Below are 17,285 nucleotides of genomic sequence, written 5' to 3' on the forward strand. Positions count from 1 at the left end.
GAGAAAATGAATTGGGTTTTTCTTCCGGAACCCAACTGTTGCGCTCTATTCTCCAGCCGGTTCTGAGTGGTAGGTTGAAGAGGGCGCAGCGGACCACCTCAATCTGGCAGACTTTACTGTGACTGTACAGCATCGCTCAACCACTGTGACATCCAGACACTTCAGCTTAAGATGTGCATGTGACACGTCTGGATATTGGCCCGGTTTTAATGTCATTAAAACAATGTACAAAGGCACTCCTTGAACAAGGGAATCTGTTCACACCAGCTTACCATCTGTGGTAACAGCAACACATTAATTGCATAAGGCCAGTGTTTCTGAAATGCCTTGTTTGCATTGAAGGGAGTGAGTGTTTTCTATATGTAAATTGTCATTCAATGCATCAGTTCATGGAAGAATGCATCTGAATCAACACATTTAGCATGAACATACACCTGCTAACGTCAGACTCCCGGTGGTCTGTGAATAATGTCAAAAGCTGCAACTGTTTAGTGAATTCGCCCCATAGTGCAAACATTCAAATCCCAAATTGAATTGTATTCCTGCCTGGCATTTTATAGCTCTCAATTCTTGTATGTGTTTGATCATGTGATATGAGCGAATGGACTCACTCTGCTGTGCTGAAGGCCACCTCGAAGTTCTGCCTGCGGTTGCTGGGACTGAGGCTGGAGTAGTCGAAGGCCTCTGGAAAGAAGTTATGCACCAGAGCACAGAACGCCATCCCGTCACTCCAGCTAGAGGAGAAGTTCTGGATGTCCACATTCTTCATGACATGTAGGAGAGAGAAAAAACTGAGACAGAGAACAAAGGTTTGCAGGAAGAACGTACACGACCGTTCACAGGTTTGGAAAAGAAGTTTTTGAAAGAAGTCTCACTGAGGCTGCATTTATTTATTCACAGAGTATGTGTGAATTCACATTCAAACACGATTTCAATACCCCGCATTTTGAAAGCATGCAAAAATCTCCCAATATGAAAGCGATCTTAGGCTGGGCTGTGTAGTTGTAAGCATCTCTCAGCTCTGTATCATGCTTGAAGAAACATTTGATCTCTATTTGCACTTTGAATATTAAGAGAGTACATTGATTATGGTTGCACTTATTTTTTGCACTTAAGACTACGAAAAAACTGTTATTCACTTTTATTTATACTCTTTTTATTTCTATGATCAATTTGTGGAAAGGAGTTCAGTTAGGAGGTCAAAAGTTGTAGAAGCTCATAAATCACGTACAGTAAGGTCTGAAGAGACTCATATGAAATCATACAGGAGAGAAGCCAGTCAGTTGAGTTTGTGGCAAAAGTTTTTACAGTACTTGAGTATTGTTGTCTTTTACTGCATGTGATAATTAATTCTCAGAAAGTAGAACTGAATTGACATTCATAAGGTGATTACTTCAAACATTTCAGACGCACCTGCAGACTATACTTCTAGCCATGTATTTCATCATTGAGTATTTCTAAAAAATATTGTGTAAAAATCTAGTGAGCTGTCTCATCACAGCCCTAAAAAACAGTAATCTTGTGCAATATTATTACAATCTAAGATAACTGTTTTTCATTTTGAATTATTTTAAAATATAATTTATTCCTGTGAATTTTCAGCATCATTACTCCAGTCTTCAGTGTCACATGATCCTTCAGAAATCATTCTAATATGCTGATTAGCTGCTGAAGAAACATTTATTACTATCAATGTTAAAAACGGTTGTGATGCAAAAATGATTTTTTTCAGGATTCTTTGTTGAATAGAAAGTTCCACATTGAATTGAAACTTTATAAATATCTTTACTGCCAACTTTGATAAATTAAGTGTCCTTCCTTGTTGAATAAATGTACTAAATTCTTAAAAAAAATCTTGCAGACCCCAAACTTTTGAACTGTAGTGTTAGTATACAAGTATAGCACATGAATGAGAAATCAGAAATGAGTGAATAATGAGTCTGTTCCTCACACAAAGCTGTTGTTTTACTTCAGAAGGCTTTAATGCACTATATTCCAAGTCTAGAACTGTTTTTAGGGCAGTTTTGTGGTGCTTTGTCATGTTTTCAGCTTGACAGCCCCAGACCTCATTCACTTTTTAATTGTAAGCACACGCTAAATAACTGTGTTCGATGGAAGAAAGAAAATCCAAAGCGCTTTGGAACAACTTGAGGGTAAGCAAATGATGACTGAGGTTTTATTTTTCAGTCAGGAACTGATTTTCTCCTGTTACCTCATAGGAACGGGTCTTGGATCTGCACCAGTCCAGCAGCATCTGTTTGATGGAGTTTGCATTTGGGACACCGAAGCTTGTGGAGCGCTGCACCTTGTTTACTTGAGTAACTGCAGAGTTGCTGCAGGCAGAAAGAGAAATGTTGCTGAATAGGTGGTACTTCTGTGAGCTAAATGAGCATGAAGCTGTCTGAAAACCATGTGCTCACCCTCCAGTGTTCTCAAGCTTCTCTATCATGGCTTTTCGCGCCTGTGCGGCAGATGTCTTAGGTAACGTCTGTGCCCTCATCAGCTCTGATCTCTCAGCCTGTCTGCGCTCAACAGCTGATGTTCTACTCGAGCTGCGAGACGTGTTGTCCTCACGGTCAAAAACACTGAAGGAAATACAGAGATAGAAAAAAAAGTATTACAAAAGACCAAAATTATTCTGTTTTCAACAATGTTGAAGGATTTATAGTCAGAGTGCTGCTTAATATTTTAGTGGAAACCATGATTCTTTGATGAATAGAAAGATCAAAATTTATTTTGTAACATTATAAATGTCTTTACTGTCACTTATGATATATTTAATGCACCCTTGATGAATAAAAGTATTAATTTCCTTTTAAAAACAACTCTTACTGACCTCAAACCTTTGAACGGTAGTGTACGTAGGGTGCGATTTATCTGTGTTATTGAGTAGTTTTTTGATAATTATTTTAAGAATGACCTGCATAATCATGCACAATAAGATCAGGCCCAAAAAAGAAAAGTAAATAAGGTAATTTCTGAATTCCTGTTGACTTTAAAACACTCACCTTCCGACCTTCCTAGTGGATGTGGTGCTGGAGTAACTGTAGGATTTTGTTTGCATTGAGCCCTCTGAGATGAAAGAAAAGAGGGTTTGATATGGGAGCTGATAGAAATTAAGAGTAAATACTGAATACAAAAAGAGTTCAGTCAACTCACTGTCTGTCTTTTGAACATAGCTGGATTCCATGATAGTGCTGCGGGACGTCCTGCCGCTATCATCTGCACACAGTGGGGTTTAAAAGAGGCTTATTCAGTAATATTATCGATTTAACTGCACTGATGCTATTGAATGAAAACTACATTTGAACTGAATTGAGCAAACAAAGTCTGTTGTAAAAGGATCAGGTGGCATAAAAATAATAAATATGAAATAGAAAAAAAAGTGTTGTAACTCATTTTAAAGAGGTCATCCAATTATAAGTCAGACTGATATACAGAAAATATAGTTGATTTGTTATTTTTATATACCATCTTTTGTCTGTTTACAGTATTTGTGAGTGCATATTTATGTTTCAGCCATATAATTGTATATGAGAGGTATGAGAAAGTGATTAAATATATTTAACAAACAAAAGCATTTTTGAGACAAATCTAACTAATAGATAAAGTAAAATAAATAATAATAAAATAAAATAAATCTACATTGCGTAAAGCCTGAGTTGATACCCAGGTAAATTGACCTGAAACACAATAGATGTTACAAAGTACTCTTTTTGTTAATGGTCATATCTCATTAAAATACTTTCAAAAATCAGGAAAAAAATTATGTTTTTTGATAGTCTTAACCCATTAACCCAATTGTTAATTGGTCTATAAATGGAGTGTTTCCAAGTGCTTGGAAGACTGCAATAATTACACCAGTGTTCAAATCAGGTGATCACATGGCTATTGGCAATTACAGACCAATTAGTATCCTTCCAGCAGTATTTAAAATTGCAGAAAAAATGATTTCTGAACAGATAATATCACATTTGAATAGTACTCCATTCTCATTACATATAACAGAAAATATAAAATCTAAATTTGACAAAGGATGTGCGGTGGGAATTGTATATTTAGATTTAAAGAGAGATTTTGATACAGTAAATCATGAGATTTTAAGTTAAGTTTAAGTTATCAAATTATAATTTCTCACCAGAGATAATTAAATGGATAAGATCATACATTGCTGATAGAAAACAGTGCAATAAGACTTCACAAATGTTTACCAATTCTGTTGGTGTACCCCAAGGCTCAATATTGGGTCCTTTGTTGTTCAGTTTCTATTTTAATGACCTGCCTGACATTTGTGCATCTACTGTTAATTGTCAGATGTATTGTATGCTACAGTTATATACGTTGTGCATGCTAAAAAAAAAAATTAAATTATGACTGTTTTTGGAGCAAGAAAACAAGACTTGAACCTTGATCTTTAAGTAGACTACAGGGGAAAAAAATAAAATGAAGCAAGAGGTCACTTTGGTACCTGAATGGGAAACGCGATTGGTGATTTGGCTGATAGTGGAGCCATCTTTGGACCGCTCAACCTTTTTCATCACCACTTCACTGGTGTCCGCACCCACCCGGGCTTTCTGGGATCTCTCCTCCCGCTGCTGTCTGAGCTCCTGCAGACGCAGATCTCTCTCCTTCTCTCTCTGGTCTGAGGATATGGGCAAAACGAACAGCGTCAGGATAATGTATGAAAGTAGGCGGGAAGAGAAATTAGGGTAAAGACCACATCAGTACTTTTCCCATGTTCAATGGGCAGGACTATCTGACTAGGGAGTGTGTTCAGGAAACCTGTCTGAAAACAATATTTTTTGCAACTTTGGTGCCACAGAAATCACACAATTCAGAATCTTATCACAGTCACTTTCATAACACGTGTGTGATAGTGCTTACATCTTAGATTAACACCATAATAGGGGTGTATGATATTGTCTACGATATCATAATTGTAGTTAACGATGTGCGAGCTGACATGTTGTTTTTCACCAATATCAGCAGGATTGTAAATCGAGATATTGATGTGATACCAAATGTGATGATTTTATACACCAGTTCAAAAATCAAATTAATATCTTGAGTTACATTATAAAAACAATATTATCATATTTTTTGCCAAAGAAAACAGTTCCAAACAAAACCAAAGCAGAACGGTGTCCGAGCAACAGACAGCAGGGTTTTGTTTTTGTTTTTGGTGAGTTCAATGAACCATTTGCCTGAATGAATCAACCATTTGAACAAATCGGTTGAAAGAATGACTCACTCACTGACTCACTCACTGACTCACTCACTGACTCACTCACTGACTCACTCACTGACTCACTCACTGACTCACTCACTGACTCACTCACTGACTCACTCACTGACTCACTCACTGACTCACTGACTCACTGACTCACTCACTGACTCACTGACTCACTGACTCACTCACTGACTCACTGACTCACTCACTGACTCACTGACTCACTCACTGACTCACTCACTGACTCACTGACTCACTCACTGACTCACTGACTCACTCACTGACTCACTGACTCACTCACTGACTCACTGACTCACTCACTGACTCACTGACTCACTCACTCACTCACTGACTCACTCACTCACTGACTCACTCACTCACTGACTCACTCACTCACTCACTCACTGACTCACTCACTCACTGACTCACTCACTCACTGACTCACTCACTCACTGACTCACTCACTCACTGACTCACTCACTCACTGACTCACTCACTCACTGACTCACTCACTCACTGACTCACTCACTCACTCACTGACTCACTCACTCACTGACTCCCTCACTGACTCCCTCACTGACTCCCTCACTGACTCCCTCACTGACTCCCTCACTGACTCCCTCACTGACTCCCTCACTGACTCCCTCACTGACTCCCTCACTGACTCCCTCACTGACTCCCTCACTGACTCACTCACTGACTCACTCACTCACTGACTCACTCACTGACTCACTCACTGACTCACTCACTGACTCACTCACTCACTCACTCACTCATTAAGACAGTAACTTGCTGCCATCTACTGATTCAGCTTATATTTAAAGTCCCCATGTGGAGAAATCAAGTTTTAATGTTGTTTATATATCTATATAGTGTTTTTAATATGCCTTAAGACAAACCATGTGCAAATTCAGAAGTCATCACCATTGCTGAGTATTTTCTCTTTAAAACTGCAGTGATCTAAAGACAGTTTCAAAAACACGGTTTGAAATCACTGGTGTTTCTTATGTCACAAACTACCTTGTAACCAATCACGTCAACGTGCTGGCAGGCTTTAGCTTATCATTAACTATGATCTGAAGCAGGGAGTTTCAAGAGCAGCCAGATTATCCAGGTATATTTTTCTGTTGATATGAAAAATCAGGTACATTTAGCAGTATATCGGGTGTATGACGTATATTACGATGTTATGATGAACTATATGCCTTTCTCAACTAAGGATACTGATTGTTAGAAGGCAGCTGTCTGACTCATAGATGGCGAATGGGAACATGGTTTGTGTAACATTAGCAACACATTATTTGCTGTTTGATAACAGTCAAGCAAAAGGCTAATCATATTAATTACTGTTATGTGTTCGATGTTGTAAAGAGCGATACCTTTGTGCAGCGTTTACCTCAGTAAGTTGACAGAGTGGATCTCTGAGCTCGTGCGAGTGAGTGGAGGCGGGGCTAAATGACATATTCATTGATCTGCCTATGTTAAATTAAGCAAGGGTGTAGAGTTTCATTCAAGCTATTTTAAGGCATGAAGAATTTTTTTTTTTCCACAAGAAAAAACGTTTAAATATGTCCTTTTCGTGATCAAAAGTTTTAAGGGATAAATTGATTGAATACAGGGGGATTTTAAAGTATAATTTCATGTTTTAATATTAATTTGTTTTTTAAGATTAATCTAATATCATCATTTATGCAGTTGTAATTGCAGTGTAAATGCAATGTGTAAATGTGGTCCATGACAGGTCTAAACCAGTCAAGGTACCAGCACAAAAAAAAAAAAAAACAGTATTCAGAAAAACATTGTCTAAGTATCATCTAAATTCCAGAAAATACAGGATATATTTTTTGGTCAATATCACACACCCCTACACCACAGATGAACATAGCACCGTGTGTGTGTGTAAACATTTCATCAAGCAAACACAAAGCAAGCAGCACCACATGAAAATAAAAATTCACTTTCATGCACGGTCAAACAACATTAATACAATGACAAGTTCACACGTGGCACTTCAGTGAATAAAAACTACATACCGTATCTGCAAATACAAACCAAATCTATAGCCAATGAAGCTCTAACTGACCCTTCACTAAGGCCCTGGGCATTAGCAAGGGGTCAGCAGGGCAAAAGCACACACAATCCAGAAACCCTACCCATTTCCTCCTGTGAGCATCCCAGCTTAGCCTCTGAGAGCAAAGAGAGAGAAACAGGACTGAACAATAGGGAAGTAAAGAAGACAGACTGTCTAGAACTGTCAACTGAGTCACTTTATATGTTGACAGACACCCATCAGTATAGAGAGGAAAAAAGAAAGAAGAGGAGAACAAGAGATGAGGGCTGTACAATAAAACAAATAATCACCTCGCTTTTTCTTTCGCAGTTCTCTCATTGCAGTCCTGATCATTTTCCTTTCTTCAAAATCTTTGCAATCATCAAGCTGTGAAATTAAACGAAAGCCCAACCCAAACAAATTAACAATAATATAATTATGAAGAATACTTCCATACTGATATGTACAGCATTTCTGAAAGATGTCTCAATTAATGAAACAATGAATGTGAAAATTTAAACTTGTATTTAAGCACCATGCCTCAGTGTGTCAAAACACATCTTTGATCGTTTTTATTTCAAGTCAGATTTATTTGTATAGTGCTTTTGACAATAAGCATCGTTTCAAAGCAGCTTTAGTCTTACCGTTATGTCAGTAATGCCTTTACATAGAGCAAGTTTTAGGGCAGGGCGATAGGAAAGTGATCCTCCAGATTTCAGACTGTAACTTTATTGTATTTACAGAATAGTGTTGTCTAGTACATCTATGAGTGCTGCAGAGACTTGGGTACACATCTGAGTGTTCAAAGACAATTAAGATATTTAAATATTGGTTGGTTTTGTTCTTTTAAGAGATTTAAAGGAATAGTTCACTCCAAAATGAGCATTTTCTGATTATTTACTTGGTTTTTGCTGCATTTCCAATGTGCACACGTCACTGGAGAGGTCATGAACTCGTGGACGTGCATTGCAGAGCTGTACCAAGGCAAACAGTTTTAGTTAAAAAGTATATACATTATTTTTTTTCTGAAAACAGCTGATCGTTTCACTAGAGAAGACCCTTATTCGTCGGCTGGAGTTTTGTGGATTACTTTGAACCTGCCTAAATATGGATTTTGGACTGTCAAAAATGTACTATGGTGAGCCTTGTTCACTTGCATTAGATGGAGGAAAATTCTGGAATGTTTTCTTTAAAAACTTTAATTTCTCTTCGGCTGAAGAAAGAAAGTCATATACATCTTAAATGACCTGGGGATAAGTAAATAATCAGGAAAATGCCATTTTTGGGGTTAAATATTCCTTTAAATATTGGTCAGTTTTGTTCTATTCAGAGATTTATGTATTAGCTGATTTTAATTAAAGCAAGAGTAAGGAATTCTCAAAAAATATTAATGAAGATCAGATTGGATGTCGCAGGTGAAAAAAGTCTGATGTTTGGGCACATGCCAGGATTTAGATAATTAAGAGATTGTATGATTGTATATAATTGATATATGAGTGTTCAAAAGGTCAGTGGGGAAATTTAGTACCATTTTGTCCAGGATCTCCTCGTCCTCAATGTCCTGCAGCTTCTCTGTGGTCAGCTTCTCACTTTGTACCTCACTTTTGATGGAGGTCATGGATGAGCCATTGGGAAGCACAGGGACTTCATGAGCCATCTCACTCACAGATTCACCCACAAGAGAGATGGGCTCCGTCTCCATCTGTGTGTGTGGAGGGAGAGAAAGACGGCAACATGACGCATGTATACATTATACAATATAAAAGGTACACTTTAAAAAAATTGAAAGTGGAAAAGAATAAGTCATTTAATAATTTACAGTGAAAAACTGTTTTGGGGTTTTCAGACTTTTTTTTACATTGAGTTAATCTACATGCTACTTATTTAAACTAGATAAACTAAATTCAAGCTCAACATTCAAAAGCTGTCACCACAATTGTAGAAAGATGCATGATCATCACAAAATTCATGTTATATCATGTTAAAATGCATTATACTGAAAAGTGTATGGAAAGAATAACCTTAAAACGCTGACAGACAGACAGATGCCTATTAAGATCTGCTACTATGGCACTAAAACAGTGATGACATTTATAACTCTGAACAGCTAATCTCTAAGCAGGTTATAATCGACAGCAGCACAATTGACATCAGGATTTAAGAGCAGGGACAATAAAAATAACCTTCCAAAAATAAAACAGGCAAAGAGAGCAGAGTGATTGAGAGATGGGCAAGAAAGAGCAGAGAGTGAGTGAAACCATCACAGCAGAAAGGGGAGATGGAAAAAGGGGGCTGGTGGAAGGGAGAGAATGTTTCTGAATCTGATCTATGACTACAGCTGTGTTTACACAAAAGCCGTGGAAGCTCGCTGACATTTAGACAGGAATGAGAGCTCAATGATTTCTGTGAATGTCCCTGAGAGCCTTAGCCTGCCGCTCTCATCCGTGTCACACTCAGTTCTTCACTGATCTCTCCTTCAACAAACCGCCAGCACCGGGCTGGACGGTTAGTAATGAAGAGGGTTTAGCACTTGGAGAGAATGGAAATTTAGATATCCAAGGTATGGGATGCTTGAGAAAAAGACAAAACAAAGCGCAACTTTATGATCTGCATAAAGTTACGCCAAATCAGGTTAATGCATTAAGGGTATTATAGGGTTAGTTCACCCAAAAAAAGAAAATTATCACATAATTTACTCACCCTCAAGCCATCCTAGGTGTATATGACTTTCTTCTTTCAGTCAAACACAATCAGAGTTATATTAAAAATATCCTGGCTCTTCCAAGCTTTATAATGGGAGCGAATAGTAACCGAGATTTTGAAGCCCAAAAAAGGGCATCTATCCATCATAAAAGTAATCCATACGACTCCAGGGGGTTAATAAAGACCGTCTGAAGTGAGGCAATGGGTTTTTGTAAGGAAAATATCAATTTTTATAACTTTATAAACTGTAATCACTAGCGCGTTCACAAGTTCCGGCGTATGACGTATGAGTATCATGTGCTTAGGTGAGCGTAAACTCTTTAACAAACAAACAAACTCAAGCTCCTCCGACATTTCTCTTTAAAAATTCTCCTTTTAGACTTATAATTTGTGACCGGCTTTGTTTCGCTCTATCCTAGGGCTGCACAATTTAATCGCACAATATGCACTTAAACACGAATCCAAGTGCAATTATGAAAAGGCTGTGTTTTTTTCTTATGCGCAGATTGTCAATGAAGTATGGCTCTAAATGCTAATCCGTCTGAAAGTACTGTGAGTTTGAGTCGCTTATAATGTACATTTGAAAAAGCAACACGCCTCAGACATCTTTCCAGACATGAGAAGCATTTATTAACATCATGTCCAACAAAAGACAACATTTAATAACATGTTTTTACTCCAAACTCACTTCATAATGACAGTTGAGCATCCTTCAGTGAGATGATGTGGCTTCTTACACAGAATAGGGCAGTCATATGTTTATTAGGCACGTTTTATCAATCGAAGCGTTTCAATCTTCTCTTTATTCAGCTACAGCGATAGTATGATGCCCATAGGGATTTCCTGGAATGACACAAGTTACCAACTTTGTGTTATCTACACCCTCTGGCTTTCATATGGAGAAGCATTTACTACTGATCACCGAGCCGTACAGCTCTGCCAAGCTGCGCATAAAATAATCACGTGCAATTAAATTGCAATAAATCATTTAGCCCTGTTCTATCCTATCAAAGTTCATTCTTCTGTCGGAATCAACTCACGTATGGAAGAAGTGATTCTAGTTTATAAAATATATATAAATATATAATAAATATGGATATTTTTCTAACAAAAATGCACCGCTTTATGTTAGAAGGCCTTTATTAACCCACTGGAGCTATATGGAATACTTTTATGATGGATGGATGTGCTTTTTTGGGCTTCAAAATATCGGTTACCATTCACTCCAATTATAAAGCTTGAAAGAGCCAGGATATATTTTAATATAACTCCGATTGTGTTTAGCTAAAAGAAGAAAATCATATGCACCTAGGATGGCTTTAGGGTAAGTAAATTATGGGTACATTTTGGGTGAACTTTAAATGCATTTAACGACATTAGACTTATTTAATTAAACTCATAAGGTAATGTGCCAACATTGGCAGCCCTTTAAAAAAAAATCATTGCCATGTAATGCAAAAGTGCCATTTCCAGATTGACCCAGAGTCTGGCATCCACTCACAGTGATGCGCAACATCCTAAACCAAACACGTACAAAGACCTGCACCAGACATATACAGAAATAGACTCGTATACTTACTGCAAATCTTGTGCCACAGCGAGTTACCATCTTTTTACCTCTTACTAATCCCTAATTAGCAAGGCTTTGCTTCACACTAGCAAATTCAGATGGGTTTTAGCCCACTTTTGACCAGATAAAGCATATTCCAAGCAGTAAACAAACCTTATAATACTTTTCAAATCTAGGAAACTAATGTTCACTTTAGCACATGCACGTAAAATTAAATTACTACCAACTTTTTCCTTCCCACTGTACTATATCTAGAGCACAACTTGTCCTAAATCAAAAGATCCCTGGAAAATCTGATCTGACTGAATCAAATCTCTTCCTGGAAGCAAACTCAAACACTAAGACTTTCAATTAATCAGACAGCAATGGGCCGCATGATTCATCACTTTTTCAAATGTACTGTGCTATGCCATAAAATCTATTTGAAGCATAATTTAATGCACACAAAACTGATTATTCATACTAGATGGGACTTTTTTATGGGAAGTTTACACTCCTTTCCAACGGAGCCTTATGTGTGTCTATTTTTGAAGAGAGAGAGAAATGGCACAAGCTTCAATTAAAGTATCTTAAAGCTTTAACTCGAACCCCTACATTTGCATAGTTTCCTTGGCAGATTTTCTAGTCCACATTTTTCACCATAAGTGCATATGACTAATAACACATAGTGGAAAAATTATGCTTTCAAAACGAAAACCATCCAAATGATGACAGCAGATACATGAAGGAAAAACTAGTTTCCATCATTCATAAGCATAAATATGCAAAATACTACCACTTCCAATTTTGCAAGAGTTTAAAATATGCATCTTTCTGAGTTACAGTTCATTTACAGGATGAAATCATTTTTACAAACCACAAAGTTAAGTGTGTTATGTAATGCCAGGGCATTGCTATTATTTTGCCAAACTGGCCCAAATCAAAAGAGACAATCCCAAGTGCTCTCAAGATATGGCTTAGTTCTCAGTGCAAGTCTGTTTTTCTCTCACGTTACCGCAAAATGAGCAGTAGTGATTATTTGCCTCAGCAAAACTATCTGGAAAACAGACACACTTATACTACCATGCTATTGCTTCGTGAGACACTGCCGGTTGGAGACGATACAGGCGATGTGTGGCAAACAGCAGCAAAGGCAGGAGGGTGTTGCACTGGGTTCACTTCAACATCAGACGGATTGTCATTTGCTGGATCAAGGTCTTGCTCTTCGGTCAGTTTCGGTTCAGGCAGTCCAAGGGCGTCACAAAGTGCCATTACTTGCCTTGCAAGCTTCTCTTGCAGAATCCTTAAACTTGCATTTTCCTGCTGTAAGGTGGCGATGGCCTCGACAACAGGCGTAACCTGGGCTGTTGCTTCCTCCAGACGTGCCTGGATACTTTTGCCGAAAACCTTCAAATCACAATGTATCTCTTGAACGGCTCGTTGAAGATTGAGATCCAGCTCATAAAAACGTTCATCGCTGGCTTTTCCGTCTTCGTTGTCTGCATCTGTCTGTAACAAAAGGTCTCCAATCACAGCCTCTAGGCCCGACTCGGCACAATCTTGATCCAGTTGGAGCGTGAGGCTGACTTCGTCGCCTAGATTTGGCGTGGGGTCCAAGCTGACACCAGGCATGGTATGGTTAGCAGCTTCTCTAGGTGCCAAATAATATGAAAAACTCCAACAATTAGAGTCTATAAGAACAATCTGACCAAATCGCCTTGTAAAAGTTACAGACTGCACAACATACACCTAACTTAGACACACAGTTGAGACAAACGACAGCCCTTTATGCTTCACTCCAAACCCCCATCAGCTGTCCAACACGTCAGCCAATGGCGAGCCTTGGAATTCTGTCGCCATGGCAGCTGGAGGCCCCAGAGCCCCCGCTAACTCAGGTGCCACAGTCATCTATTTATCAACAGTGGCCATTATTCCAGTAGGCAATCACCCCTAAGCCCCTAGCTCTCTTTTTTTAGAGCTCTTGTCCTTCACACCTTTCACTAGCTGAGAACAAATCTGCAGGGCAACGGTGAACAATGTGACCGCATGCACATGCTCTGCAAGTCCAAGGCATAAACTGTTTATTAGCTTTTTTGTAAAGGTGTCTGAAAAACCTTAAATCTTAGTCATCAGCAGGGTAGGGTTGCACCAACCGTTGGTAAGTTCTTATTAAATTGAAAAAGTCCACTCTAGATGCTTACTAACTGCTAGCCAGTTTGCAACGAACTCTGACTTGATTTGGTAAAATGTAGTTAGTAGGTTGTAAACTCTGTGTAAAGTAATGCATAGTCACATAATGATGTTTTTACCCTCAATGATATAATAGCAACCTTCAAATATGTGAGAAGTTGTGTTGAAATGCCATGAATTGCAGTTTATCCTTGATTTTAATGTTGATTGTTGATTGGATGAAGGCAGATGTGAATGAGAGCTTCCAGTCGATTATAAAAAATAAGGTAAATTTTCTTTTCATGCCATATTTAAGGTTGCTTTATCACTGAACTGAAACATTCTGCAACATGTTTACAGTGTAGGCAGACTCATTTCTTGTTTCTGGACACTTTGTCCCAACCAGGCAAAATATGAAAAACTTACAATAACATTGGGTTTTCTAAAATGACCATTTTGATGGGATAATTGGAAGCAAGCCAAACTAAATCACTATTTCGTAACAATGCATCTGTATGAGTGGTAAATTTGTCACTACTGTACATTATATAAACCCCCATTGTACAAGCAATTAATTGAAAGCGCTACTGTCCAGTGTCACATTTAATTTTTTTGGCCTTGATTTGATGTAGCGCAGCAGGTGTATAACTAAAACGTGCTTTAGCTGTCATTAGGAAACTTTGAGTGGCCAAAACCACCTCTGAACTTGTTGACCTAGATGACAGATCATTCAATAGCATGACTGCGTCAGCATATATTTGAGGATCAGACAGCTATTCCAATCAGTCCAGTCTCATTCGAGCAACAATGCCTGACCCTCAGGCGCTCTGCTGAGACTTACTGAGAGCCATGCAACTAAAAATATCTTGCATAGTTTAAAACAGAGCGCCTAAATATACCACTACAAGCTGTAAAGAGTGCCCACAAAACAAAGCTTGTGAAGAATTTAGGTATGCATGTACAACCGGAAGAAAAAGACATGCAGTATTTCCTGGGGAAAGTTTTAAAAAGTCTGTTTTCCTTGGAACATCACCTTATGGGCACGCATGTATGAAATTACTTGAAGTTACTTCTTCCTTCTAGGAAAGAGCAGTGAAAAGTACAGGTTGGCACTGTGTGGTGGATATCCAGAAATAGTCAGTGGAACTGTGGTTAGCAGCTAGCTGAATAGCACAAATTACACAAACAAAGTATTTAAATATGTATGTTCACTAGCACTGAACATGGCATCAAGGACATTATTCCATTCTACAAATACTAGGGTGATATATATGAATTTTATTTTGCTCTTGACTAAAAGTTAACCAATCCAAAGTGTATCACAATGATTTTGATACTTTTATGTGATTATTAGATTCCTAAAGACTGTTTCAGTCAGTGACTGTAAAAAAAAAGATGGATGATATGTCTCCACTTCCTTCCACTGTAGAAAAATGAAGCCAAAATATCCCAGAAATGGCCACTGACATTGGGTCTCATTCATGAAACACGAGCAGAACGAATTTTTTTTTTTGTAAATCGTGTGTAAAGTGGTTCTGGCGTAAATTTTCAGATTCATTATAATATAAGTTAGTTGGTATGAAAGAAATCTACACCTGCTCCTAGCCACGCATAAATAGTGCGTTTAACATCCGAACGTTTTACTAATATTAATAAGGCTGCATTTTAATTCACCTTAATAAGGTACATTTTTACACAGCATTTTGAAAAAATATTATATATAATAATTGAATAAGTTTTTTCTTTTATTGTGAGAGCCAGTAATAGCATCTGCAAACGGAGCACTTTAATCAAATAATTAATTGATTTCAATAGGGCGGGGCAAACTAATGGCCTCTTAATTGTTATGGAAATTGTTTCCTATAAAATGGCCAAAATCCTTTGTTTGGTGTCATAATATGATGCCCATATATAATTGTCATTCGGATTTAATGGATGGGATTTATGGTAATTGAGAATGAGCGTGCACGCGCATCCCATTTACCACTGATTGGAATTCAGTAACACACACACACATTTCACTATCACTTCTGACGTTTACGAAGTATTTGTGAATCAGGAGAAGAGTTTTCGGGAAGGTCTCTTTACACACAAATCACTCACATATTTACTCGTATATTTACGAATGTTTCATGAATGAGACCCAATGTGTGCCGATTATGTAAATTGAAGCCCGAGTCTGCGTAGTAGTGACCCTGATGTGGAGCGGTATAAAAATCCTGCTCCCACAGACTCAATTGCTTAACAGAGCTGTCAATCATGGCGTTACACCGCATTTTCACTCCAAGTAACTAAAATAACCTTTTTTTACTCAAATAACTTACTGGAAAAACAAACACTTGAACATATGTCAGCATGTTCAAGTTAACTACCTAAGAAGACAAAAACAATCTTTGAAAAAAAAAAAAATTATTTGACGTTTAATTTTTTTAGTTTGGCTCGTGTCCCATTCGATTACATGGAGAAGTTACTGCAGCCAGCTATCATGGGGCGAACTAAATGTTTTGGTTTTACGTGTGTGAATGTAGCTCAAAACATATTTATAAAAACTGCATTTCATGTGATTTTTTTGCCGTTCACACTTGCTAAATCTGTTCGGATTTCAATCAAATATGCACACAAAACAGACAGTCTGAACGTAGTTTCAGTAGGCTAGTTTCATGACTTCTGAGTATGTGAGTGTCACAATATTTTACCAGCGTCTTAATCAGTAGTAAATATGACAATCTTGTTGAAAAGGTTGAGTTGAGAAGTTGGATTTATTATGGCCACATTTTTCCACACTGTCTATTTCAACGACTTTCATTTGCATCACTCAAAAAAGTTTATGGAAGTCCAATTGTGCCATTGTATTGTTATAAGGGTGGGAGGTATAGCGGTTTAAAAGAAAAATAAATACAATCATTTTCAATTGTTGAATTTTTATACACCATTCATGGCAAGTTATGTTTACCACAGGCTTTATTTTTCTCATAAATTGAAAATCCCCATTATAAAACCCCAGAGGAAAATCTCAAGGAAACCAGGGGCGAATTGGTCTTCCGGGTTCTGATGTCATTCTAATAATTTCTTTTAAAAAGAAAAATGCACTGACCCCAAACTTTTGAACGGTAGTGTATATTGTGAAATATGAATCTGGTCATCCTGCCGACCACTATTAGTTATATTAATGCATATAAAGAATTTATGGTAACACTTTTTGTTTTAGGGTCTTTCAACTAGTTGCTTATTATCATGCATATTACTAGAATATTGGCTATTTATTAATACTTATAAAGTACATATCAATGCCTTATTCTGCATGGCCTTATTCTAAATACAAACCTAAACTTAACCACATTACTAACTATTAATAAGCAGTAAATTAGGAGTTTATTGAGGGAAAAGTTGTAGGTAATAGTTTGTATGTGTTCACTATACTAAAGCATTACCGAATTTATGTTATTCTATGTGTTCATTTAGTAAAAAACTGTGGAAAACACAGCATGATTATTAGCTTTTTACTGTGTTTAACTTATTGCACTAAACATTTAGGCACCCACGGTTTAACCCATTTCAGAGAAAATATATAAATGTCGAGAAAT

General features: G+C 37.6%; 1 protein-coding gene across 1 annotated transcript in view; it reads right to left on the bottom strand.

Annotated features, from left to right (window-relative positions):
- The window catches only part of smtnb (smoothelin b), an 81,514-nt gene that overhangs the window by 9,520 nt on the left and 54,709 nt on the right, over positions 1-17,285 (bottom strand). Inside the window, 9 exon segments of the mRNA XM_067406060.1 lie at positions 612-763; positions 2,213-2,333; positions 2,421-2,585; positions 3,009-3,072; positions 3,160-3,222; positions 4,469-4,642; positions 7,384-7,416; positions 7,592-7,667; positions 8,809-8,982. Coding sequence (XP_067262161.1) covers positions 612-763; positions 2,213-2,333; positions 2,421-2,585; positions 3,009-3,072; positions 3,160-3,222; positions 4,469-4,642; positions 7,384-7,416; positions 7,592-7,667; positions 8,809-8,982 — 1,022 coding nt within the window.

Source organism: Chanodichthys erythropterus, chromosome 13, assembly GCF_024489055.1.
Source record: "Chanodichthys erythropterus isolate Z2021 chromosome 13, ASM2448905v1, whole genome shotgun sequence".
Lineage (NCBI taxonomy): Eukaryota > Metazoa > Chordata > Actinopteri > Cypriniformes > Xenocyprididae > Chanodichthys > Chanodichthys erythropterus.